This window comes from Ostrea edulis, chromosome 9 (genome assembly GCF_947568905.1).
Source record: "Ostrea edulis chromosome 9, xbOstEdul1.1, whole genome shotgun sequence".
Lineage (NCBI taxonomy): Eukaryota > Metazoa > Mollusca > Bivalvia > Ostreida > Ostreidae > Ostrea > Ostrea edulis.
In genome coordinates, this window is record NC_079172.1 from 33,471,548 (window position 1) to 33,499,507 (window position 27,960).

General features: G+C 33.9%; 1 protein-coding gene across 5 annotated transcripts; it reads left to right on the forward strand.

Annotated features, from left to right (window-relative positions):
* Positions 1-291: 291 nt before the first annotated feature.
* Positions 292-26,808, forward strand: LOC125658782 (phosphatidylinositol 3,4,5-trisphosphate 3-phosphatase TPTE2-like). Of its 5 annotated transcripts, none has more exons than XM_048890198.2 (15): positions 292-378; positions 4,483-4,813; positions 5,148-5,354; positions 6,455-6,547; positions 8,921-9,087; positions 13,393-13,457; positions 13,648-13,708; positions 18,209-18,290; positions 21,516-21,666; positions 22,361-22,441; positions 22,898-23,003; positions 24,431-24,528; positions 25,131-25,226; positions 25,695-25,768; positions 26,058-26,808. In XM_048890198.2, the coding sequence occupies exons 2-15, from the start codon at positions 4,521-4,523 to the stop codon at positions 26,158-26,160; spliced, it is 1,677 nt and encodes a 558-aa protein (XP_048746155.2). In that variant the 5' UTR covers positions 292-378; positions 4,483-4,520; the 3' UTR covers positions 26,161-26,808. The 5 variants fall into 5 exon arrangements, with proteins under 5 accessions (XP_048746155.2, XP_048746157.2, XP_048746158.2 ...); XM_048890193.2 differs by lacking the exon at positions 292-378 and adding an exon at positions 4,251-4,389; XM_048890199.2 differs by lacking the exon at positions 292-378 and having other exon boundaries at positions 4,245-4,813; positions 13,651-13,708.
* The last annotated feature ends 1,152 nt before the right edge of the window (positions 26,809-27,960 follow it).

Here is a 27,960-nt window from a genome sequence, read left to right on the forward strand (position 1 = left end):
CTATAAATATATTTTATACGTACTTCTCTCGGATTGGCGGATCTAAGGTGTGTTGTAAAATTTGCATGCACTAACTTTGTTAAGTAATTTTAACCCCGTTGGGGTGCTGTTGTCGGGATGTCTTTTTGAAAGAATCCCACCCCATGCATTTATTTAAAATCCACTAATAAGATATAAACTCGCAGAGGCATTTACTAATTGTTCTGCCACAATTTCGGTCCTCCCCTTAGACAGCCAGAAACTACACATGTTCTTAGTTAAGTCTGTAAATAAATGTAGAGTCCCGAGCGGATTTAATCTGTGACATAACGGTGTATAGAGTGGTAAACGAACTAAATATCGATAACAACACGATAGTATAAGATTTCTCAATAAATCGTGAGTATGGACACGGTCAATGTCGGATTTAAAAATGCATCGAGTTTATTCTTTTCGAGAAAATATAATGATTGTACACACATATAGTCACCACCGGGGGCCTAACAGAAATATTACAATTATTATAATATTTGTTTAACATCAACAGGGACAAGAAATACAAAATACAGTGGTGATAGGTGATGAGGTATCGACGATTGATGCCAACAATGGAGTCCGCGATAGATAGCAATTTGTAGTCATGCAGTGTCTATATATATATATATCCAGGTGTTGAAATGTTTAATATTTGATACTCACACACGTTTAGGGCGAGCTGTGAATGCGATCTTGCAATAAAGATCAGGGAAATTGTTTGAATGCATGACATATGGGGTGTGTGTGAATATTTCAATCACATATCTATATCATAAAGTAAGTTTTCTTTAAAATTTAATTTATCGGGCATTGTCTCTATTTATGTTCAATGAAAAGGTTTCAAGCTAGAATTATATGAGGGATAGGTTCTTAAATAGGTCATTGCCTTTATCAAGAAAAATGACACATTGCAGTCAGCATAGATTTTTTCCATCGTGACAAACCACTGCTGAAACGTACGCTCCTCTCCCCTTTGAAAGGGAAGGGGGCTTGCGACGATGAAATTTATTCGTGCATTTAAAATTTCCATATTGCAGCACTGTATTTAGATATTTGAGTGGTATTTCATACATTTGTATATGACACGACATATTTATTTCTCTCTAAAGATATCTTATATAATTTAGATCCGTGGGTATCCGAGTTAGAATACTAGGTCCTCAGCACCCCATTGCTTGTAAAGGCGACTAAATTTGGATAAAACCGAGGCCCCGTGTCACAGCAGGTGTGGCACGATAAAGATCCCTCCCTGCTCTAGGCCGAGCAAAGGCCTAAATTGTGCAGCCCTTCACCGGTTATGATGACATCTTTATACATGTATGAGTGAAAGATTCTCAAGAGGGACGTTAAACAATATACAATCAATCAATCTTATATAATTTGTGATATATCTTCTATTTTTAATAAGATATCTAACAAATATTAGAAGATATCTCATATAATTTACAGTTATAAGATATCTAAAAAATATATATAAGATATCTCATAAACTTTATAAGATATTTTGCATATTAAATAATATATCTTGTAAAGTTTATGAGATATCTTATAAAAAATAGAAGATATCTTATATGTTTTATAAAATATCTCATAAACTTTATGAGAAAAAAGCTAGTTACCCCTCTTTATAAATTTGGTGACAATTTTATGGTGAATAATTATCGACCCGTGTCAGTTTTAGCAATCGTGAGCAAAATTATAGAAAGGCATGTTTTTAACTAATTGTACGAGTATTTGGATAAAAACAATCTTTTAACGGAACATCAATCCGGTTTTAGACCAAAACATTCTTGCGAAACAGCACTTCATAACATTATTGATAAATGGTTAATTAATATAGATAGTGGAAAATTAACAGGTGTTCTTTTTATTGATCTTAGTAAAGCCTTTGACACTCACCAGGTATTGTTACACAAGCTTTTATCATTTGGTATTTGTCAAAATTCTTTTAAATGGTTTCAGTCTTATCTTAACGGAAGATCACAATGTGTTAGATGGAAAAGTGTTTTGTCAGATGAAAAAGATGTACAATAGGATTGCCTCAGGGGTCCATATTGGGTCCATTGTTCTTCATTTTATTTGTTAACGATTATCCTAAATGCCTAAACCACTCAAATGTCTCTATATATGCAGATGACATATCTCAGGATGTTTCACATCAATCTATTGATGTTATTGAGCAAAGGTTACATGATGATCTTTTAAACTCTGTGAAATGGATGGAAAGTAATAAAGTTACGATGAATTTAGAGAAAACAATGTATATTGATTGGCACTGCACCAAAACTGTGTATCAAAGTAGGAGATATTGTTTTAGATACTGTTAAAACGGCCAAACTTCTTGGTGTACAAATAGATGAATGTCTAACCTGGTCTGTACACATTGATTCTTTATGCAAGAAACTTTCACAGAAAATACTCAGTATGCATTTTACGTCGTCTGCAAACTTTTATGTCAAATGCAGCATTATTGAAATTTTATAATACTGTTATATTTCCTCATTTTAATTATTGTTGCACAGTTTGGTGCTCAGCCAAAAACAGGGTTTTTATTGACAGACTTTTTAAATTACAGAAAAAGGCAGCCAGAATTATATTGAAGGTGAAAGTAACTCAGACTTCTACAGCTGATATTTTTAGTGTTCTTAAATGGATGCCTGTTCATGATTATTTTGTATATAGAAAACCAGTGCTTGCTTTTAAGGTTCTTAATAACATGACACCAGAATATATGAACGTTTTTAGTTTTGTCAGCCAAGTTAGTTCCAGAACAACAAGAAGTAGCGATAGTGGCATTTCATATTTACCAAAAGTTCGAACTGAATATTATAAACGGTCTTTTAAAGTATCCTCCACAATTTTATGGAATCAGTTGCCCGAGTCTGTCAGAAGCTGTGGTTCTATTACATCTTTTAAATCAGCATATTTGCAGCATTATTACTCAAATAAGTGATATATAGATATGATGTATATGTTTATCCCCCCCCCCCCCCCCCCCCCCCCCCAGTGATATCGTGTGTATATTTTATGTATATATTCTATATTATGTTATCTATTTTTCTATTCTCTCATTTATCTGTCTGTGAATATGTTTTATACAGGACCACAATGTAAACTAGTCATTTGTACTAATTGTGCTATCCTGTCAAAATAAAAGAATTTGTTGTTATTATCATTAACTTTATAAGATATACTATACATCATATGAGATATCTTATAAATGAATCTTTATAAGATATTTCATAAACTTTATGAGATGTCTTGTAATACATGCAATATATCTAATATGTTTTATAAGACATCTTATAAAACAAATTCATATGATACTTTCTGAAGTTTATAAGGTATCTTATGAAAATTCACGAATGAGATATATTATAAATATATAAGATATCTTGTAAAGTTTATGAGATGTTTTTAAAACATATTCAAGATATCTTATAACATAAATGAGATATCTTAAACTTTCTTTGATAAGATATTCTATAAAAGTTATAAAATTTCTTATAAAGTTATGAGATATCTTATAAAGGTTATCTTAAGATTTTCATAAAGTTTATGAGATATCCTATATATCAAAAAGTGGATAAGATATCTCATAAAGTTTATGAGATACCTTATATACTATATACAATATCTCTTATATTTAGTGATATATCTTGTAAAGAAATCAATATAAGATATCTCATATCTTACATGTATACACTATCAATAAGATATTTCACAAAGGATATAAGATATCTAATTCTCATAAACTTTAGAAGTTGTCTTATCATTAACCTTTGTAAGATATCTTACAAAATTCATGAGATATCTTTAGAGAGGAATAAACGTAAAATCGGCGTGTCATATTTATAAGTCACACAAGTATCATAGTATAAGTATAACTTATAATATTTTAAAATGCCTTTTTATAAAATGGGTATTTAAAATGGTATCTTTTGTTTTCATCTTTGAATAAAAGATATCGATCGCACTGTTATTATGATTTGTTTAATTTCTGTGCGTTTCCTTGGAATCAATTTTGAAATACTTTATATTCTATTAATTCTAACTTTTGCATCAAAACATCATGGTACATGTACATAAATGAGCAATTATTGAAACACCCGTAGGATTACTTTGCAAATGGCAAAAAAACAAACAAAAAACAAACCCACAAAATCATAGATCCGCGCACGTTATTCAATTCGAAAAACATACTTGCACACACTTTTTGAAATGTCTGTCGCCTTGGTTACTTATTTCCAATGAGACGTGTGTGAATCTGATAGCAGGCATCCATCTTTGATTTGTTTCTCTTGAATGTGCCGGGTTTAGATTGATCGGAATACCTTCAGGAACCTGTCTGATGATTCGGAAGTTTGGGTTTTTGTGTGTCACCATTCTGTCACTGAACGCCGATAAAATTAAAGAATTTTGGATGCAGTTTTTTCTTCTTCTGATCAATACATGTTTCTCTTTCAGGTTTGTAAACTCTATCAATAATTGATAAAGAACTGGGGATGACCTCAGTTACGGTGGACATTGTGGACACGGAGAACAATCTCGGGGAATATTCTCAGGGCAGCAGTATGCAGCAGAGTCAGACGATAGACATAGAAGTGGCGAGAAACGAAAACGAGACTCCTGGTGTAGCAGCGGATGTGTTTATCCTGATGGGCAAAGGTATAGAAGATGACTTGGATGATGATGATGATGATGATGAAGATGATGATGATGAAGAGCCACCTCACGATAGATTTATCCTGGAGGAGACCCAAGACCCCGCCTTTAATTTTCCCAACTCTAAGTCAGGGTAAATTACAAGTAGTAACCATGCATTCACATGAGAATTGATTGATTGTATGAGATTCTGTATACTAGTTTATATCATGCACTTATTGAGACGACACTAGCCGCGTACAGTGGTCTACAATCATACCGAATGTTCTTTTCAAGCACCACCGGCTGTGAAGCGAAATCTCAATTTTTTTAAAAAAAGTAATGCCGGGGGATGCTTTGAAAGTGGTTTTTTTTTTAATGTACACTGGTCATAAAATCACATTCAATCAATCATTATTATGTTAGAGAATCCATCCATCATTCATCTCTCCAATTCTTTCCAACATTTTCCCTGTCTCTTTTGACAGGAGAGCGCGCTACATGGTGGGCAGGGTAATGGATCACATTGCCTTTCACGTGTTTACGATTCTCCTGATTCTGGTGGACATTTCCATCGTGGTGACAGATCTGGTAGCTGGCTCAGCGGCGCACCATCATGCAGAGCTAGAGCTCTGCAGCCGCATTATCATAACCTACTTCACAGTAGAAATCATGTTTAGGATCTTTTACAAAGGGTAAGAATGGTGCCTGTTAATCGCCTTTGTGAATTGTTCTTCATGACATCACATTTAGACTGTCTAGATAGAATGACCGTCCTCTACTCCAATATTGCCTATATTATGGGTTGTTGGTGTCGTGGTTGTCCTTTCTGGAATCGCCATGTCCATAGATATCTCTGCTACTGCTGATGTGCTCCTGGTACAGTGTATTTCTGATTGATTTGTTCAAATTTTATAGAAAGTTATGATTTATATACATTTGAAAACTGGAAAAAATACTAGTAATTTAGTAATATGTCCATGTTTGACACACAAGGGTTGCTTATGTCGTCATTTTGTGTTCTGGTCCCAGTTCATGATTAATTCACATGCAGATTATGTTAATAGAGCAGACGTTCTGTATCACACTTTATACAGAGGTTGCCTGTGTGTTTTCACCCCTATCCCAAGGTCATTTGGACAATGTCACGCAGAAAAAGACTGGTCGCTAATCTTGTCCAGGAAATATCTTCACAAGGGAGAAACACAATTCAAGATTCTCATTCTTAAAACCAAGGCTGTATATGACATAAGGATCTATGCTAAGCCTGACACAAGGTCGTTTTGTTTAGATAATGTTAAGGTCATTTTAGTGAGAGACAAACTTGTTCTTTGGACCAGAACACATTAACCCTAAATATGCACATCTGCATGTAATTATTCTCAACTCTTAACGCTGATTTTCATAATGCCATTAAGGTGTAACCTGACCACAACCAAGGTCATTTATTTCAGGTCATAGGACTTCTAAATTTTGTCTTGTATGTTACTTTTGTAGTGCATTGATTTAAAAACTTCCATACATCTACAAATACAGTCTACACCACTTATATTGAACTATCTATCATAATGAAGTAAATATAAACCCCCTGTAATATCATTTATATAGTTAGACATAGGATATATTGAACTTTAGATATAATGTACAATGCAGATACGTCCCCTGAATTTCAATATATTCGGAATAAACTGTATCTTAGGTATTTACCAGTTTGAATGTGACAAGCTGGACGATAATTGTGACAGTTTACGTTAACATTTCTAAGCAATAACTCCTGCATCTTTCTTGATTTCAGAGATTACTTTTTCCGTCACTGGGCTGATATCCTAGATATGATTATTGTATTCGTCACTTTCATCATTGATTATACACTCAGCGGCTACGGAAGGTGTGTACATTATTTATCTTCACTATAAATCACACACTCGGTGTCTAGGGAAGTGTGTACAATATTTATCTTCACGCTAGATCACACACTCGGTGTCTAGGGAAGTGTGTACAATATTTATCTTCACGCTAGATCACACACTCGGTGTCTAGGGAGGTGTGTACAATATTTATCTTCACGCTAGATTACACACTCGGTGTCTAGGGAAGTGTGTACTATATTTATCTTCACGCTAGATTACACACTCGGTGTCTAGGGAGGTGTTTACAATATTTATCTTCACGCTAGATTACACACTCGGTGTCTAGGGAGGTGTTTACAATATTTATCTTCACGCTAGATTACACACTCGGTGTCTAGGGAGGTGTTTACAATATTCATCTTCACTTTAGATCACACACTCGGTGTCTAGGGAAGTGTGTACAATATTTATCTTCACGCTAGATTACACACTCGGTGTCTAGGGAAGTGTGTACAATATTTATCTTCACGCTAGATTACACACTCGGTGTCTAGGGAGGTGTGTACAATATTCATCTTCACGCTAGATTACACACTCGGTGTCTAGGGAGGTGTTTACAATATTTATCTTCACGCTAGATTACACACTCGGTGTCTAGGGAGGTGTTTACAATATTTATCTTCACGCTAGATTACACACTCGGTGTCTAGGGAGGTGTTTACAATATTCATCTTCACGCTAGATTACACACTCGGTGTCTAGGGAAGTGTGTACTATATTTATCTTCACGCTAGATTACACACTCGGTGTCTAGGGAGGTGTTTACAATATTTATCTTCACGCTAGATTACACACTCGGTGTCTAGGGAGGTGTGTACAATATTTATCTTCACGCTAGATTACACACTCGGTGTCTAGGGAAGTGTGTACAATATTTATCTTCACGCTAGATTACACACTCGGTGTCTAGGAAAGTGTGTACAATATTTATCTTCACGCTAGATTACACACTCGGTGTCTAGGGAAGTGTGTACTATATTCATCTTCACGCTAGATTACACACTCGGTGTCTAGGGAAGTGTGTACAATATTTATCTTCACGCTAGATTACACACTCGGTGTCTAGGGAAGTGTGTACAATATTTATCTTCACGCTAGATTACACACTCGGTGTCTAGGGAAGTGTGTACAATATTTATCTTCACGCTGGATTACACACTCGGTGTCTAGGGAAGTGTGTACAATATTTATCTTCACGCTAGATTACACACTCGGTGTCTAGGGAGGTGTTTACAATATTTATCTTCACGCTAGATTACACACTCGGTGTCTAGGGAAGTGTGTACAATATTTATCTTCACGCTAGATTACACACTCGGTGTCTAGGGAAGTGTGTACTATATTTATCTTCACGCTAGATTACACACTCGGTGTCTAGGGAAGTGTGTACAATATTTATCTTCACGCTAGATTACACACTCGGTGTCTAGGGAAGTGTGTACTATATTTACTAGTATCTTTACTGTTGGTTACACACTCAGAATACGGAGGATATGTAGTACTGTGTATACAAATTATTTTCACTGTAAATTAGGCAAGAAAAAAAATGTGTGTTTCCGGTAACCCGATCGACCCTAATTTTACGCATCGACCCTACTACTTTTTAAATTCCAAATCCGGATTGCCAACTGTAATTGGTTTAACTAGTACAGTCTTCACAAAGCGCAGTAAAAAAAAAAAAGGGGGGGGGGGGGGCGCTTGTAACGAAACAAACAAAAAAAAAAAAATATAAAAATACAAGCCTTATTGAAACATTTTTAAAAAGAAAAGGGAGCTTAGTCAGGGCCCCATCCCTGGCAGCTGCCCTATTATATTAGTTAGTTATTTTAAAATTGTTATAGAGTAGGCTCTTGGAAATAAATGAATATATATATATATATATATATATATATAAGATTACACATGTGCAGCTGTGTGACATTGCGGATACGGCAAACCCAATGTTGTCTTAGGTATTAAAGTTATGAAGTGTCCGCATTCAGTCACAGGGGCAATCGGAACTCCTCGAATGTCTCGCGCACTCGAGTGCGCGAGACATTCGAGGTGTTCCGATTGGTCACAGGGGCTTGTCTTCCGGATTGTGGAAAATAAAAGAATGAATAAATAAAAGATATGGGGATAAGCCCTATTGTACCCGAACTCTATGATAACATTTATGGAGTTCGGGCCCAAACGGGCTATAGCTCCATGTGCATGGATTGATAAAGACCATGGTGTAATGAGGCTGTTGAAAATATAGTTTGTCGTGGGGTAATGATAATGATGATTATGAAGATGATTGAAGATTTAGATGATGATAACAATGTTGATGATTGATGAAAATGGTAGAGATGATGATAATGATGATTTAGGTTGGGCGTGATTGGACGAGGAGTGCGAATCATTAGAGGAATTCGTGGTATATACATCATGTTTTCTCAGTATCGACAATTTAAGAAGGCTACAAGGCGGGTCGTGTCCCAAAACAAAAGGAGATACAAGAAGGAGGGATTTGACCTTGACCTGTGTTACATCACAGGTACGTAACACCAGCCTTAGTCTGTTAGTGTGGCTATGTTATAAATACGTCACCTCTATCTATCTATAGTCTGATTATGTTATAATCTATCTATAGTGTGGTTATGTTATGAATACGTTACATCTATCTATCTATAGTGTGGTTATGCTATAAATACGTTACATCTATCTATCTATAGTCTGGTTATGCTATAAATACGTTACATCTATCTATCTATAGTCTGATTATGTTATAATCTATCTATAGTGTGGTTATGTTATAAATACGTTACATTTATCTATCTATAGTCTGATTATGTTATAAATACGTTACATCTATCTATAGTGTGGTTATGTTATAAATACGTTACATCTATCTATCTATAGTCTGATTATGTTATAAATACGTTACATCTATCTATAGTGTGGTTATGTTATAAATACGTTACATCTATCTATCTATAGTGTGGTTATGTTATAAATACGTTACATCTATCTATCTATAGTGTGGTTATGTTATAAATACGTCACATCTATCTATCTATAGTCTGATTATGTTATAAATACGTCACATCTATCTATCTATAGTGTGGTTATGTTATAAATACGTCACATCTATCTATCTATAGTGTGGTTATGTTATAAATACGTCACATCTATCTATAGTGTGGTTATGTTATAAATACGTTACATCTATCTATCTATAGTGTGGTTATGTTATAGATACGTCACATCCATCTATCTATAGTGTGGTTATGTTATAGATACGTCACATCTATCTATAGTCTGGTTATGTTATAAATACGTCATATTTATCTATAGTCTGGTTATGTTATAGATACGTCACATCTATATATCTATAGTGTGGTTATGTTATAGATACGTCACATCTATCTATAGTCTGGTTATGTTATAAATACGTCATATTTATCTATAGTCTGGTTATGTTATAGATACGTCACATCTATCTATCTATAGTGTGGTTATGTTATAGATACGTCACATCTATCTATAGTCTGGTTATGTTATAAATACGTCATATCTATCTATAGTCTGGTTATGTTATAAATACGTCACCTCTATCTATCTATAGTGTGGTTATGTTATAAATACGTCACATCTATCTATAGTCTGGTTATGTTATAAATACGTCACATCTATCTATAGTGTGGTTATGTTATAAATACGTCACATCTATCTATAGTCTGGTTACGTTATAAATACGTTACATCTATCTTTAGTCTGGTTATGTTATAGATACGTCACATCTATCTATCTATAGTCTGATTATGTTATAAATACGTCACATCTATCTATCTATAGTCTGATTATGTTATAATCTATCTATAGTGTGGTTATGTTATAAATACGTCACATCTATCTATCTATAGTGTGGTTATGTTATAAATACGTCACATCTATCTATCTATAGTGTGGTTATGTTATAGATACGTCACATCTATCTATCTATAGTCTGGTTATGTTATAGATACGTCACATCTATCTATCTATAGTCTGGTTATGTTATAGATACGTCACATCTATCTATAGTGTGGTTATGTTATAAATACGTCACACCTATCTATCTATAGTCTGATTATGTTATAAATACGTCACATCTATCTATAGTGTGTTTATGTTATAAATACGTTACATCTATCTATCTATAGTCTGGTTATGTTATAAATACGTCACATCTATCTATCTATAGTGTGGTTATGTTATAAATACCTCACATCTATCTATAGTGTGTTTATGTTATAAATATGTCACATCTATCTATAGTGTGGTTATGTTATAAATACGTTACATCTATCTATCTATAGTCTGATTATGTTATAAATACGTCACATCTATCTATAGTGTGGTTATGTTATAAATACGTCACATCTATCTATAGTGTGGTTATGTTATAAATACGTTACATCTATCTATCTATAGTCTGATTATGTTATAAATACGTCACATCTATCTATAGTGTGGTTATGTTATAGATACGTTACGTCTATCTATCTGTAGTGTGGTTATGTTATAAATACGTTACATATATCTATCTATAGTGTGGTTATGTTATAAATACGTTACATCTATCTATCTATAGTGTGGTTATGTTATAAATACGTTACATCTATCTATCTATAGTCTGGTTATGTTATAAATACGTTACATCTATCTATCTATAGTCTGGTTATGTTATAAATACGTTACATCTATCTATCTATAGTGTGGTTATGTTATAAATGCGTTACATCTATCTATCTATAGTGTGGTTATGTTATAAATACGTTACATCTATCTATCTATAGTGTGGTTATGTTATAAATACGTTACATCTATCTATAGTGTGGTTATGTTATAAATACGTTACATCTATCTATCTATAGTGTGGTTATGTTATAAATACGTTACATCTATCTATCTATAGTGTGGTTATGTTATAAATACGTCACATCTATCTATCTATAGTGTGGTTATGTTATAAATACGTTACATCTATCTATCTATAGTGTGGTTATGTTATAAATACGTTACATCTATCTATAGTGTGGTTATGTTATAAATACGTTACATCTATCTATCTATAGTGTGGTTATGTTATAGATACGTTACGTCTATCTATCTGTAGTGTGGTTATGTTATAAATACGTTACATCTATCTATCTATAGTCTGGTTATGTTATAAATACGTTACATCTATCTATCTATAGTGTGGTTATGTTATAAATACGTCACATCTATCTATAGTGTGGTTATGTTATAAATACGTCACATCTATCTATCTATAGTGTGGTTATGTTATAAATACGTTACATGCAAGGTGAAGATAACGAACAGTGATCAATCTCATAACTCCTACAAGCAATACAAAATAGATAGTTGGGCAAACACGGACCCCTGGACACACCAGAGGTGGGATATCTATAAATACGTTACATCTATCTATCTATAGTGTGGTTATGTTATAGATACGTTACATGTATCTATCTTTAATCTGGTTATGTTACAAATATGTCACGTATTTATAACATAAACACAATAAGCTGCATACGTATTTGTAACATAGCCTCTATGATAAGCTATGTATCACGTATTTATGATAAAGCCTCATTATTGCATGTTATTTATCCCAGTGAACTTCGGAGGGGGGGGGGTGTAGAACCACGGTCTTCTACATCTACTTAAGATTTGAATATTTTACTGAACATACATATGTAGATATCATAATAAGATGCATAACTTATTTGTAACATACCCACACTATAATAAGTCCTGTATTACGTATTTGTAACATAGCTACAATATAATAAGAAATTTATCACATATTTGTGACATAGCTACAATATGATAAGCTATTTATGATATAGATACAATATAATAAGCTATTCATCACGTTTTTATGACATAGCTACAATATGATAGGAAATTCATCACATATTTATGACATAACTACAATATGATAAACTATTTATGATATAGCTACAATACAGTAAGCCATTTATCACGTATTTGTGACATAGCTACAATATGATAAGATATTTATCATGTATTTGTGACATAACTACAATATACATGTAATGAGAAATGTATCACGTATTTGTGACAGAGCTACAATATAATAAGCTATTTATCACGTATCTATCACACAGCTACAATATAATAAGCCATTTATCACGTATTTGTGACATAGCTACAATATAATGAGAAATGTATCACGTATTTGTGACATAGCTACAATATAATGAGAAATGTATCACGTATTTGTGACATAGCTACAATATAATAAGAAATGTATCACGTATTTGTGACATAGCTACAATATGATATGCCATTTATCACGTATTTGTGACATAGCTACAATATAATGAGAAATGTATCACGTATTTGTGACATAGCTACAATATAATAAGAAATGTATCACGTATTTGTGACATAGCTACAATATGATATGCCATTTATCACGTATTTGTGACATAGCTACAATATAATAAGAAATGTATCACGTATTTGTGACATAGCTACAATATGATATGCCATTTATCACGTATTTGTGACATAGCTACAATATAATGAGAAATGTATCACGTATTTGTGACATAGCTACAATATGATATGCTATTTATCACATAGAGATTGTAACATAGCTACAATATAATGGTATGTAGTTATCTAGGTATATCACAGATACGCGACACTTAGCTAAGTATAGTTTAGCTGGTTATGTTACAATCCTGCTTCTCTATATCGTACTGACCTAGCGAGATGAGACTGAAGTACTAGACGGTATGGGTTTGCTCTTGTAATTTGATATTCAAGTACTTTTTTTCAGAGCGAGTGATTGCTATGTCTTTCCCATCAACGGGCATGCGATCTTTGTACAGAAATCCAATCAAAGTAAGTTCAAAACAGACCATTTAATCTCTGTACATTCTTTCAATAACCATCGAACAAACTCTTAAACTCCACTCATTGAGAGGTTAGCATATGGGGTGAACACTGTCGACTTTGAATTTCATTATTAGAGAATAAACACGAGTGGTAGTTTAATGTGAAGCACATGTCATAACTATAATCTTTTTGACAGAAGGTGGGGAAGTTTTTGGATAAGAAGCATTCTGACCATTACAAAGTCTACGACTTGTGTAGTAAGTAATGTTTTACTGTTCACAAGTATAGAGATTAAGATTTAATAATATGTAGTGAGTAGCGTCTTACTATTATTAAGATTTGTGAAGTGAGTAGTGTTTTACAGTTTGTAAGGATAGAGAGTAAGATTTGTGTAGTGAGTAGAGTTTTACAGTTTATAAGAATAGAGATTAAGATTTGTGAAGTGAGTAGTGTTTTACAGTTTGTAAGGATAGAGATTAAGATTTGTTAAGTGAATAGTGTTTTACAGTTTGTAAGGATAGAGATTAAGATTTGTTAAGTGAATAGTGTTTTATTGTTTGTAAGGATAGAGATTAAGATTTGTGTAGTGAGTAGTGTTTTACTGTTTGTAAGGATAGAGATTAAGATTTGTGTAGTGAGTAGTGTTTTATTGTTTGTAAGGATAGAGATTAAGATTTGTGTAGTGAGTAATATTTTATTGTTTGTAAGGATAGAGATTAAGATTTGTGTAGTGAGTAATATTTTACTGTTTGTAAGGATAGAGATTATGATTTGTGTAGTGAGTAGTGTTTTACTGTTTGTAAGGATAGAGATTAAGATGTGTGAAGTGAGTTGTGTTTTACTGTTTGTAAGGATAGAGATTAAGATTTGTGTAGTGAGTAGTGTTTTACTGTTTGTAAGGATAGAGAGTAAGATTTGTGTAGTGAGTAGAGTTTTACAGTTTATAAGGATAGAGATTAAGATTTGTGTAGTGAGTAGTGTTTTACTGTTTGTAAGGATAGAGATTAAGATTTGTGTAGTGAGTAGTGTTTTACTGTTTGTAAGGATAGAGATTAAGATTTGTTAAGTGAATAGTGTTTTATTGTTTGTAAGGATAGAGATTAAGATTTGTGTAGTGAGTAGTGTTTTACTGTTTGTAAGGATAGAGATTATGATTTGTGTAGTGAGTAGTGTTTTACTGTTTGTAAGGATAGAGATTAAGATTTGTGTAGTGAGTAGTGTTTTACTGTTTGTAAGGATAGAGATTAAGATTTGTTAAGTGAGTAGTGTTTTATTGTTTGTAAGGATAGAGATTAAGATTTGTGTAGTGAGTAGTGTTTTACTGTTTGTAAGGATAGAGAATAAGATTTGTGTAGTGAGTAGAGTTTTACAGTTTATAACAATAGAGATTAAGATGTGTGTAGTGAGTAGTGTTTTACTGTTTGTAAGGATAGAGAGTAGGATTTGTGTAGTGAGTAGAGTTTTACAGTTTATAAGAATAGAGATTAAGATTTGTGTAGTGAGTAGTGTTTTACTGTTTGTAAGGATAGAGATTAAGATTTGTGTAGTGAGTAGTGTTTTACTGTTTGTAAGGATAGAGATTAAGATTTGTTAAGTGAATAGTGTTTTATTGTTTGTAAGGATAGAGATTAAGATTTGTGTAGTGAGTAGTGTTTTACTGTTTGTAAGGATAGAGATTATGATTTGTGTAGTGAGTAGTGTTTTACTGTTTGTAAGGATAGATATTAAGATTTGTGTAGTGAGTAGTGTTTTACTGTTTGTAAGGATAGAGATTAAGATTTGTTAAGTGAATAGTGTTTTATTGTTTGTAAGGATAGAGATTAAGATTTGTGTAGTGAGTAGTGTTTTACTGTTTGTAAGGATAGAGATTAAGATTTGTGTAGCGAGTAGAGTTTTACAGTTTATAACAATAGAGATTAAGATGTGTGTAGTGAGTAGTGTTTTACTGTTTGTAAGGATAGAGAGTAGGATTTGTGTAGTGAGTAGAGTTTTACAGTTTATAAGAATAGAGATTAAGATTTGTGTAGTGAGTAGTGTTTTACTGTTTGTAAGGATAGAGATTAAGATTTGTGTAGTGAGTAGTGTTTTACTGTTTGTAAGGATAGATATTAAGATTTGTGTAGTGAGTAGTGTTTTACTGTTTGTAAGGATAGAGATTAAGATTTGTTAAGTGAATAGTATAGTGTTTTATTGTTTGTAAGGATAGAGAATAAGATGCGTGTAGTGAGTAGTGTTTTACTGTTTGTAAGGATAGAGATTATGATTTGTGTAGTGAGTAGTGTTTTACTGTTTGTAAGGATAGAGATTAAGATGTGTGTAGTGAGTAGTGTTTTACTGTTTGTAAGGATAGAGATTAAGATTTGTGTAGTGAGTAGTGTTTTACAGTTTATAAGAATAGAGATTAAGATGTGTGTAGTGAGTAGGGTTTTATTGTTTGTAAGGATAGAGATTAAGATTTGTTAAGTGAATAGTGTTTTATTGTTTGTAAGGATAGAGATTAAGATGTGTGTAGTGAGTAGTGTTTTACTGTTTGTAAGGATAGAGATTAAGATTTGTTAAGTGAATAGTGTTTTATTGTTTGTAAGAATAGAGATTAAAATTTGTGTAGTGAGTAGTGTTTTGCTGTTTGTAAGGACAGATATTAAGATTTGAGTAGTGAGTAATGTTTTACTGTTTGTAAGGATAGAGAATAAGATTTGTGTAGTGAGTAGTGTTTTATTGTTTGTAAGGATAGAGATTAAGATGTGTGTAGTGAGTAGTGTTTTACTGTTTGTAAGGATAGAGATTAAGATTTGTGTAGTGAGTAGTGTTTTATTGTTTGTAAGAATAGAGATTAAGATGTGTGTAGTGAGTAGAGTTTTACTGTTTGTAAGGATAGAGAATAAGATGTGTGTAGTGAGTAGAGTTGTACTGTTTGTAAGGATAGAGAGTAAGATTTGTGTAGTGAGTAGGGTTTTACTGTTTGTAAGGATAGAGATTAAGATTTGTTAAGTGAATAGTGTTTTATTGTTTGTAAGGATAGAGATTAAGATTTGTGTAGTGAGTAGTGTTTTACTGTTTGTAAGGATAGAGATTAAGATTTGTGTAGTGAGTAGAGTTTTACTGTTTGTAAGGATAGAAATTTAAAAGATTTGTGAAGTGAGTAGTGTTTTACTGTTTGTAAGGATAGAGATTAAGATTTGTGTAGTGAGTAGTGTTTTACTGTTTGTAAGGATAGAGAATAAGATTTGTGTAGTGAGTAGAGTTTTACAGTTTATAACAATAGAGATTAAGATTTGTGTAGTGAGTAGTGTTTTACTGTTTGTAAGGATAGAGAGTAAGATTTGTGTAGTGAGTAGAGTTTTACAGTTTATAAGAATAGAGATTAAGATTTGTGTAGTGAGTAGTGTTTTACTGTTTGTAAGGATAGAGATTAAGATTTGTGTAGTGAGTAGTGTTTTATTGTTTGTAAGGATAGAGATTAAGATGTGTGTAGTGAGTAGTGTTTTACTGTTTGTAAGGATAGAGATTAAGATTTGTGTAGTGAGTAGTGTTTTATTGTTTGTAAGAATAGAGATTAAGATGTGTGTAGTGAGTAGAGTTTTACTGTTTGTAAGGATAGAGATTAAGATTTGTGTAGTGAGTAGTGTTTTACAGTTTGTAAGGATAGAAATTTAAAAGATTTGTGAAGTGAGTAATGTTTTACTGTTTGTAAGGATAGAGATTAAGATTTGTGTAGTGAGTAGCGTTTTACTGTTTGTAAGGACAAATATTAAGATTTATGTAGTAAGTAGTGTTTTGCTGTTGATCAGTGAAGAGATGAAGATTTATGCGACCCTTAAATATATCGGCGATGTTTTATCTATTAACATAACAATTTTCATAATCATATGTCGATTCGATATATCCCTGTGAATTCGAAATAAAAGACACCATAGAGTCGTCCACTTCTGCTTCAGACTTGGATATTTTATTGAAAATAGATATCAACGGCCAAATAACAACTCCATTTTATGATAAACGGGATGATTTCAGCTTCTCCATCGTAAACTTCCCATGTTTATGTAGCAATATTCCATTATCATCTGCATACCCGGTATGGTGTTTGTATCTAATCTGAACTAATTCGACACGCAAGAGCTGTGTATGGTTAGTTATTAAATCGAAGCAGACTATTGACAAACAAGTTGATGGTGCAGGGCTTTCTCGTTTAAACTCAACATTTCGCAATTGCTATGGTAGTTATAACATCTAGTTTGCCAATACAACCTATCATTGGGTCAAATGCTGTAACTCCGTTTACTTGATCAAGATATAGGGCTCACGGCGGGTGTGACCGGTCGACACCACAGGCAATTGCATCGCTTGGGGTCGAATTTACTTTTTTAATAATAAATTCGACCCCAAGCGATGCAATTGCCTGTAGTCGACAGGGGATGCTTACTCCTTCTAGGTACCTGATCCCACCTCTGGTGTGTCCAGGGGTCCGTGTTTGTCCAACTCTCTATTTTGTATTGCTTATAGGACTTATGAGATTGATCACTGTTCGTTATATTCACCTTTCATGAAGTGAGTAGCGTTTCACTGTTTGTACATGTAAGGATAGAGATAAGATTGATGAAATGAGTAGCGTTTTACAGCTTACTGATGTCAGTACAGAAATTTGGACATGCTAACATTTTTTATTACCTCATTCTTAACATTTCGCAACTTTAGAACCTTTCAAATCACAAAATAAGGAAAAATTTAATTTCAAAGTATTTATTCTTTCATTTCAGGTGAATTGACGTACGACCGAAATGTCTTTCATAACAGAGTGGAGAAAGTTCTAGTGGATGACCATAATGTTCCACGCCTGAAGTAAGTGGAGAGAGAAGATCAAGTTGGTGACGTTTGGCAACTCAATAATTATTTAATCAAAATTACTAAATTCTAGCTATATTTTTAAAGGTAAAATTTCGTTTTCACACGTGATGATTGTAATGAGTATTTGGTACAATGAAGAAAAACCAAGCTCCAGAGTATTTATATCATTGCAGAAATTTCGATTTTTATTCGATGAACGACGATGCAGAAATTCTGATTTGATGTAATAATTTTGTAGATATTTGGATCAACTGAAAATGTACTAGATTCAAAATAAGAAAGAATGATAATAATTTCTAAACGGTGCAGATTTAATGCTACTTAAACAATAAATCCTTCGAAGATAGCACTATACAGCGTGCGAATACCGGCAGTTGAATGAAATGTGTTATTACTTTGGCACTGCACATTTACAAGGTATAATGATAGTATGTTGTTTTACTAACAATTTTGAATATCAATATGCAATCCATTGATTATGATTACAAACCTGATGAAAAAGATAAAAATATTTTAAATATTGTATATTTATTTACACACTAGGTTTTCTTTGGGTTTGCTTTCTATAAGGTTGGATCTCAAATCAACTGATTTTTAATTAAAGTTGGACATAGTTAAAACAATACAACATTAGCTCTAGAGGGCTATTTACCAACTGGTTGGTTCTACGGATATATATGGGTGAAGACAACGAACAGTAATCAATCTCATACTCCTATAAGGAATTCAAAATAAGGGTTTGGGCAAACACGGGCTGATGGACATACCAGAGGCAGGACCAGGTTGCTAGGAGGAGCAAGTCCTTTGGAACGTATGTTCATTGCTATCAACAGAATAAATCTTTCAATTTGATAATATTCCATTGCTATTGACAAACAAGTTGATGTTACAGAAGTTTCAACAGTCTCATGTAAAGTCAGCATTTTGCAAATTCTATTATTATCCTTCAGAATATTACAGTCAATTTCATTGGTCGAGGGCTGGTCACGTGGAGGGAGACAATTCGTGATGTCTCCCTCACGCGCGGGTGACAACTGTGTTGTCTCCCTTTAGAAGACAACTTTTAATGGCACACGCGAGAAAGCTCTACTAAAGAATAATTGAAAATATGCGGGATCGTTAATCATAAACTTCAGCGTCAACATTAACGGTCACAAATAAGAAATGAGAAGAAAAATATTTCCATTCTAATGCAATTTTGCATTTCATTTCATGTTTACGTTTTTGTCTTGAAATATGTTACGAAATGTTTACGTTTGACGTTATAGTTTTGCGTCATTCTACTGTGAAGTCACAATTGAAAGCTTTCTCTTGTTTAACTTTCTCAAACCTCAATGTTTTGCTTTCGTTTAACATATATATATATTTAATAAATGTATGACATTGAGTGTAAAACAAACTAATGTATATAGTTACATGAGAGTAACATTGATTTCAGCCCTCGAAAACTATTGAATAGTTATCAGAATTTTCTGCAGAGAAGTTATTACGAATTTGTTGAGGTTTTAAATAGAAAAGATACATGGTACAAGTCAATAAAAGTATGATAGTTTTTTTAACGTTTAGATTCTTCAGGATAATAAAACTATTATGGACTGTTTAGAATTGTATATAGTCGTTATAACAATCTAGTTTTCCAATACCGCCTGTGATTGGGTCAAAAGCTGTCTGGCATGTTTCATGACAATTGTCAGGCTGTTTTCTTTGCATACTGAGTTTTGGTTGCGGATTGCTCCGTTTGCCCGTTCGAAATATAGGGCTCACGGCGGGTGTGACCGGTCGACAGGGGATGCTTACTCCTACTAGACACCTGACCTCTGGTTTATCCAGGGGTCCGTGTGTGCCTAACTCTTTATTTTGTATTCCTTGTGAGAGTTATGAAATTGATCACTGTCCGTTATCTTCACTTTTTCATCGTTGATTACTGTATAATCTGTGGAGAATGCCGATTTTCTGAGCGAGTCGTCCGATTCCGATAATAAATTCAGGAGTTTATCTTTCGATAATTTCATGGAATCTGAAAATTCAACAATATTTATTTTTCAGTATGTCTACAAAATCATGCCTTGTAAAGTCAGAAACTAAGACACACGTCTTAAATTAGCCGTTATGGATGATGACCCTTGTTGATTTTGAGGTCACATGGTCAAGTGTCAAACTGGACATGTGAAGATACTCTCCGCTCAATATTCTAAGAACCTTTTTGTTGACAAACATCAAACTTGATACAATGGTACATCATAAGGAGTAGATGGCCCCTATTGATTTTGAGGTCACAGGGTCAAAAGTCAAGGGTCAAACCACTCTGGACATACGAAGATATTGTCCTCTCAATATCTTGAGATCCCATTGCTTGACAGAAATCAAACTTGGTACAGTGGTACATCCTAAGGAGTAGATGACCCCTCTTAATTTTGGGTGAAAGATCAAGGGTCAAACTGGACATAGTAATAGTTTGTCTCCTATATTTCAAGAATCATTTGCTTGATTGACACTAAACTTGATACACTGGACTACATCCTAAAAAGTAAATGACCCTTATTGATTTTTAGGTCACATGGTCAAAGGTCAAGGGACAATTCACTCTGAACATAAGAATATATTGTGGACTCACTATTTTGAGTCAATTAAATGATGCACGTGCATAACCCCTTTTAATTTTTCACCATGTGGGTGTATATGTTTTACAAACATTTCTTGTTTGGGGATTGTAAATAGAATTCATTCAATCAGATATTGAATATAATCATAAGCTACGTATTTGTCCACACACACACACACACACACACACACACACACACACACACTTTCTCGCTTATTATGCGAGGAAAATTTTCTATTGTGATATCAGCTAACAAGCGAGCTACATTAAGGAGGAATACTGCACCAGAGAAATCTGATATGGATGAAAAGTGGACGATATGTACAACAACATTTTGAAAGTGAAAGTTTTCAAATCAAAATGCAGTTTTATTAGAAAATAATTTGAATAAAAATAAAAAATCCCTGCTGGACTCTAATCTGCTATCTACAGTTCAGCAGTCGACACGTTAACCTACGGAGCTACCCAGACAGGCAATAGAATAGACATATATAGTTGATATTTATAATTTCATTTATGTTTTGAAAGGAAGTCAGTCATTATATCGCTGTAGTATACCTCCTTAAGCTCATCTGTTTCTTGTCTTGCTCAACATTTGTTTGCTTGACATTTACAAGGGACATGATCAACTTTTGCTCAGACATCAAGGAGTGGTTGAAGGCAAATGAAAACAACATTATCGCTGTCCATTGTAAAGGAGGAAAGGGCCGAACAGGGACCATGATTTGTACGTGGCTCATCCACAACGAGCTGTTTGAACAAGCTCAGGTAAAGACGAGTGTTTCACCCACAACGAGCTGTTTGAATAAGCTAAGTTAAAAACAATTGTTTCATTCATGACGAGTTGTTTGAACAAACAATGGTAAAGGCTCATCCATCTTGATCTTCATTAAGTATGACCTTTACAATGTGCTTCTTTGTATCATGCATATAACCATCGTCGGAAACCCACGGTTGATTACGTTTCGTTCCTCTCTCCATCACTGATGGCATATACCTGATTTCTGATTAACCTAATGAGTCTGCATGTACAGATATACCTTGGTGAGAACATGAGAATCATGATCGTTTTATTTTAACCTTGACCTTCCGTTTAACATTGACCGAAGTTATACTTTATTCAAACTTTAACCTTCCGTATAACATTGACCGAAGTTATACTCCATATCTTGAAGTTTTCAGTAGTTCCAAGTTCATAGCATGCAGCCAGTTCAATTAAATAATTTATAATTTTTATATGCATGTATATTCAAAAGAATTGAGGAAACCTCCTATACTGGCGATAGAAATTCTAAATATACTCAGTAAGTTATTTTAAATTGTCTTCAAATACTCATAGGAAAATTCGTAAATAGCTGTCATGAAATGTTTTCTGGTATCATGTTGTACATCCTGTTAAAGCTCATGTGGTTATATTTAATCATATATTTACTATAAATGCACGAACCTTGTTTTTCTACAGGAAAGCCTGAGCTACTTTGGAGAGCGACGCACAGACAGACACAAAGGAAGCATGTTCCAGGGAGTTGAGACCCCCAGTCAGGTGAGACATAAACAACCAGTCTGGTAAGAACCCCCCCCCCCCCCAGTCAGGTGAGATCTACAGTCAGGTGAGACCCACAGTCAGGTGAGACAGACATAAACGCACCCAGTAAGGTGAGTCAGACATAAACAACCAGTCTGGTAAGACCCCCCAGTCAGGTGATACCTACAGTCAGGTGAGACCCACAGTAAGGTGAGACAGACATAAACACACCCAGTCAGGTGAGACCCCCTAGTCAAGTGAGAGACCCCCAGTCAGGTGAGATGGAGGATAAATAGAAAGGTTATTCTGACTATAAATCAAACTCGTTATACAGTTTTCATGCTCCATGTGTTAATTTGATAGCACCATTTAAGGAATCTTAATTTTAACATTTTCCATGATAAGCAGGTTGACTCTAGATAGTATCACTGTGAACAGGACATTTCCAGTATCACAAAGGCATCATATTTGTAGAGTCGGTATGTTGAGTATTACGAAAAAGTGAAGTGGGATCTTGGTGGAAATCTCCCTCCCATTCGGAAACTTCGAATCTCCTCAATTCGAATCACAGCCATTAAAGGTACGATTAGATTAGTTTAGTTTATTGGAACTTTGATTATTTGTTTTATTTCTGACTCTCAGTATTTATAACTTTGGTATCTATAATTTAGATGAGCTCCTCCTATCAAAGTTTGATCTGACTGTTATGCATGCTATTTAAATTGTTTGTGGGTTTTTTGGGGGTGGGGGGGGGGTTTACATCGCAATCCAGAATTTTCACTCATAGAGAGGCGTAAACAACTGTAGGTATCGTCCACAAAATTTGACGCATGTCACTCTAGGTGGCAGTAGTGTAGGTTCTTTATCCTGCTAAATGTCCACCCCATGTGAATTTTATAAGCGGGTAAAGAAATTTCCCCAAAACTTCTATTCATATAAAATGATAAGCCTACACTTGTTAAATGAAATTGATTTGAATTTAAACTACTTTTTTTAAAAATCCGCTAATTATTCCCGACACCAAAATACAAAATACAGAACCTCCTCTTGTAATGTCACATCTGAAAGTCACATGATTTTCACATCAAATGCCGGGCTCTTGGCAAGATTTAGAGTGTTGGGAGTTTGACATGGCGCTGAAATAAAATAAAATCGAACCTTCTGAAGTGAGTACCCTTATAACCACTATGCTGATATGAGTGACAGTTATGATATATAAGCCCCACCCACTTACCAATTTTGTTCATTAAACAAATCATATCCTTGAATAGAGTCTGTCTGTTTGATTTTAGAATCTGTTTCAGTGAAATGTTTTGTTTATAATATGTTTTCCTATGTCATCTCAACCAGTATTATCTGACTGAAGATTGGTAGCGACTGTCTGTCTTTATGTCTGTAAACTTTTCCCAATGTGGACTTATTCTCCATAAGGCTGGAAAGAATTTCAAGCCAAGTCATAGCTAATACTTTACATTTGTGGCGAGATTCTTTCTTTAAAACTACCGTATATCGGGTAATTGGCGCACTGGAGATGTGAATTTTATAAGCGGGTAAAGAAATTTCCCCAAAACTTCTATTCATATAAAATGATAAGCCTACACTTGTTAAATGAAATTGATTTGAATTTAAACTACTTTTTTAAAAATCCGCTAATTATTCCCGACACCAAAATTACTCGATTTTCGGATACAGCCATAAAATACAAAACATATTAGTAATCTTAACATAAATTATTACCAAATATCTCTTAGAGCGAAGTACGGTTCTATAGCTTGAGATGAAGAATCATTTTATTATTATTTTTTCTCCAGGGATTTACATTTAGACATGCATGTAAATGAAAACCTTTGAAAAAACCAAAAACTGATTAATTTGGATAGTATTGATTGATTGTATCTTGCTTAACGTCTCACTCGAGAATTTTTCACTCATATGGAGACGTTTGTATGATAGGTTGGTCATCTGTTGCTTTAATTATAACATGTGGCTTCTTTTTGTTTTTCTAAGGTGTGGGTAAAGGTGATGGGTCAGACCTGAGTCTTCAGGTGTGGCTGGGAAGCAAACGTAGTGGAGAATGGGCATTCCGTAACCCAGATCATGTTCAGGTAGGTCAACAGAAGGGTAGGAGAAGAATGGGCATTCCGTAACCCAGATCATGTTCAGGTAGGTCAACAGAAGGGTAGGAGAAGAATGGTGAACGATACTAAACATAAATCAATGGAATGAGAGAAAGCATGAACAGATTGTATATCATAGTGACGTTGAATGAATAGATGACTTGAAGCAAAAGTCAATGAATTGTAGGTTTGGGTGATTTGTTAAGGGAAGGAGGAGTGGTGACTATGGCATTAATCATATCTGTATTTTTGACGAACCTTGAGTTATGATTTCACAGTTCTGTATTATTGACAAACCTTGAGTAATTATTTCACAGTTCTGTATTTTTGACAAACCTTTAGTTATGATTTCACAGTGCTGTATTTTTGACAAACCTTGAGGTATGATTTTACAGTTCTGTATTTTTGACAAGCCTTGAATTATAATTTGACAGTTCCGTATATTTTACAACCCTTGAGTTATAATTTTACAGTTCTGTATTTTTGACGAACCTTGAGTTATAATTTTACAGTTCTGTATTTTTGACAAGCCTTGAGTTATAATTTGACAGTTCTGTATATTTTACAAACCTTGCGTTTTAATTTTACAGTTGACACATTCCAAGGAGGAAGATTACATCGACGTCTCTCTCCTTCAGTGTCCCGCTTTGGTGGAAGATGTCAAGTGTCGTTTTATATCCACATCTGTAAGTCTAACGCAATTTTATTCCATTATCACCTGCTCATGCTGTTTATGTCTCTCAACTGATTTGATTCGCAAGAGCTTGTTATGCGTATGATCAGGTTTTTTTAATCACCGACAAACAAGTTGATGTTACAGAGGTTTCAACAGTCTCATTTAAAGTCACCAGTTTGCAAATGCTATGATCGTTATAAGATCTATTTTGCCAATACAACCTATCATTGGGTTAAATGCTGTTTATCGTGTTTCATACCAATTGTTAGGTCGTTCTATTGACTGTGGGTTGCTCCGTTTACCTTATCAAGATATAGGGCTTACGATGAGTGTGACCGGTCGACAGGGGATGCTTACTCCTCCTAGGCCCCTGATCGTACCTCTGGTGTATCCAGGGGTCTCGTGTTTTCCTTGATCTTAATTTTGCGTTTTTTAGGGGTTATGAGATTGATAATTTCGTTATCTTTCACTTCCACAGAAAAACATTCCCAAGGTGTATGATAAATGTGCGTTCTACTTCTGGTTTCATACGGCCTTCATTGAGAAAAACAGGTAAGCTCATTCAACAGAGAAATCAAACTGTTAATAGTCCATCAGCTGATAGTCTGGAAGTTCTGATGTACAACAATCTCTGTATTATCAGTCATGTAGAACTAGAGGGGATGAGCCAGTTGTGGCACGCTGACAAGAAGGGTGGGTTTTTTATTTATTTATTTTTCTTTGCTTGTCTATTTGTTTTTCCTGGGTGCCCCCTTTGAAAAACTATGCTAGTGTTTGATTACAACATTCTTTTATTCATGTTATATGAAACAAATTGGAGGCAAGATAATAATAATTGCAGGTTATACTTGACTCGAGATGAGGTGGACAATCCACATAAAAAACGAGCACAAAAGGTCTTCAAGGAATCCTTCAGCATCACTGTTACGTTCAAAGGGAAATAGCACGATGTAAGACGATCATGTGATCTCGCCTGTCCAATCACAGACGTTGGTTTACTGTGATTCACAGGATTTTTATACACACTTTTAACAAAATGGCAGCTTCATGTTTGTGAGATCTTAATTGAATTTCAAACATCACCGAATTGTACAAGGGGAGATTGATTACTTTTACTTATGAATATATTGAGATGACGTATTTTAGAATAATTGTGTGCACATTGAAATGTTTAATTTGACTCTTTCTACTGATACTTACAGTGTTTGTGAAGTCTACGTATTTGGGGGGGGGGGGGGGGGGGGGGGGGGAGTAATCTTCCATACTCCATCCTCTTCTCCCATCCAATGCCTAACTCACCAATATGCTTAAATGCTTGGATTGTGAAATTTATCATCCACCTTCCCCCTTTCTCCTGCACAATTACTGGTTTTTTTTCCTGTAACATTTTGAAATGTCTATCATCCCACATATTTTTTGAGATTTTAATGAATAGTCAAATAGGGTTGTCCAGAGTGTGTTTAATATACACATACATATTACATAATTCAATATATTTGTAATACATGTAATTCCTGCACAAATTATTAAATTTTATTGTAGTTTTTATATCACAACTTGTTTTCTTAATAAAGCAATGATAATAAAAAAAAGTTAGATGAGAGAGAGAGAGAGAGAGAGAGAGAGAGAGAGATCTATATTATAGTGTGATTGTATTTGCTTTTTCCAACATTTTGAAATTGTGTACTATCATATATTTGCAAGTCTAGACCAGTCGCAGTAGCTCAGTGGTAGAGCGTTCGCTTCGTAACCGGGAGGTTGTGAGTTTGAGCCCTGCTCGTGCCATGGCCGCTTCAAATACGTTAACAGGTAGTGATGACTCCTTCAACAAACACTCGGTATTTAAAGATGGCTCACTACACCCAGAAATAGTTTTTCAAAACAGTACGAATTGATTTAATTATAAAAGACATGATGATATACAATAAGTATGAATGCCAAAAAAGGCAAAAAATATAGAAATTTGGATAAAAACATGATTTTCAAAAAAATTATTTCAACACATATGAACAAAAGACTCTGGGGGATTTGAACTTGAGATCTGCGGTTCACCAGCCGAATGCTTTAACCACTGAGCTACGATGATACACAAACAAATCGATCGATACAAATAATTTCACAAAACGTTTAAATCGCCATCTTGTGACGTGATGTCATACAGACTATAAGCTTTAGTGTAGTGAGCTACCTTAAAAGTGAGAATTACAGTTCTTTCGGATATAACCTTTTAAAACGGAGGTCCCATGTCCCATGGCAGTCGATCTGACCCACTCGCAAAACTAGCTAGTTTCAATAGATTGGCATAGTTGCTAACCTGGTCCGGTTTTACAAAACTATCGTAAGACAGGTCATAAGAGTGTCTTAAGATCTAACTTATGACAATCATAAGATACGGCAGTTCCGTTTCACAAAACTATTTTAACTTCAAGAAATCTTAAGATAGATCTTAGGACGTTGTTATACTCGTTACATTATAAAATACCGTGTTTCTTTTATCATATATTATTTTAACCGCATGGGTATCATATTTTAACTGCATGGGTAAATTTGAATGTTAAATGAAAGATTTGAGTATTTAAGAATATAAATAGGAAGTTGAAGTATTATGATTTGAGTAATTTGTAATGATTTATGTATTTACAAGATTTAATAACTAATTTGAATATAAAATACAATACATGATGTAATAGGATTGATGAGTTCATTACAAGTTCGCAACGTCGCACTTGCTTTTGTTTAACAAA

Excerpts from the sequence above, each read along its gene's own strand:
- LOC125658782 (XM_048890198.2), top strand. The coding sequence starts at position 4,521 with ATGACCTCAGTTACGGTGGACATTGTGGACACGGAGAACAATCTCGGG. Across the intron at positions 18,291-21,515 it reads CATAATGTTCCACGCCTGAA|GGACATGATCAACTTTTGCT; the intron begins GTAAGTGGAGAG and ends GACATTTACAAG. Across the intron at positions 22,442-22,897 it reads GAGTTGAGACCCCCAGTCAG|AGTCGGTATGTTGAGTATTA; the intron begins GTGAGACATAAA and ends TCATATTTGTAG.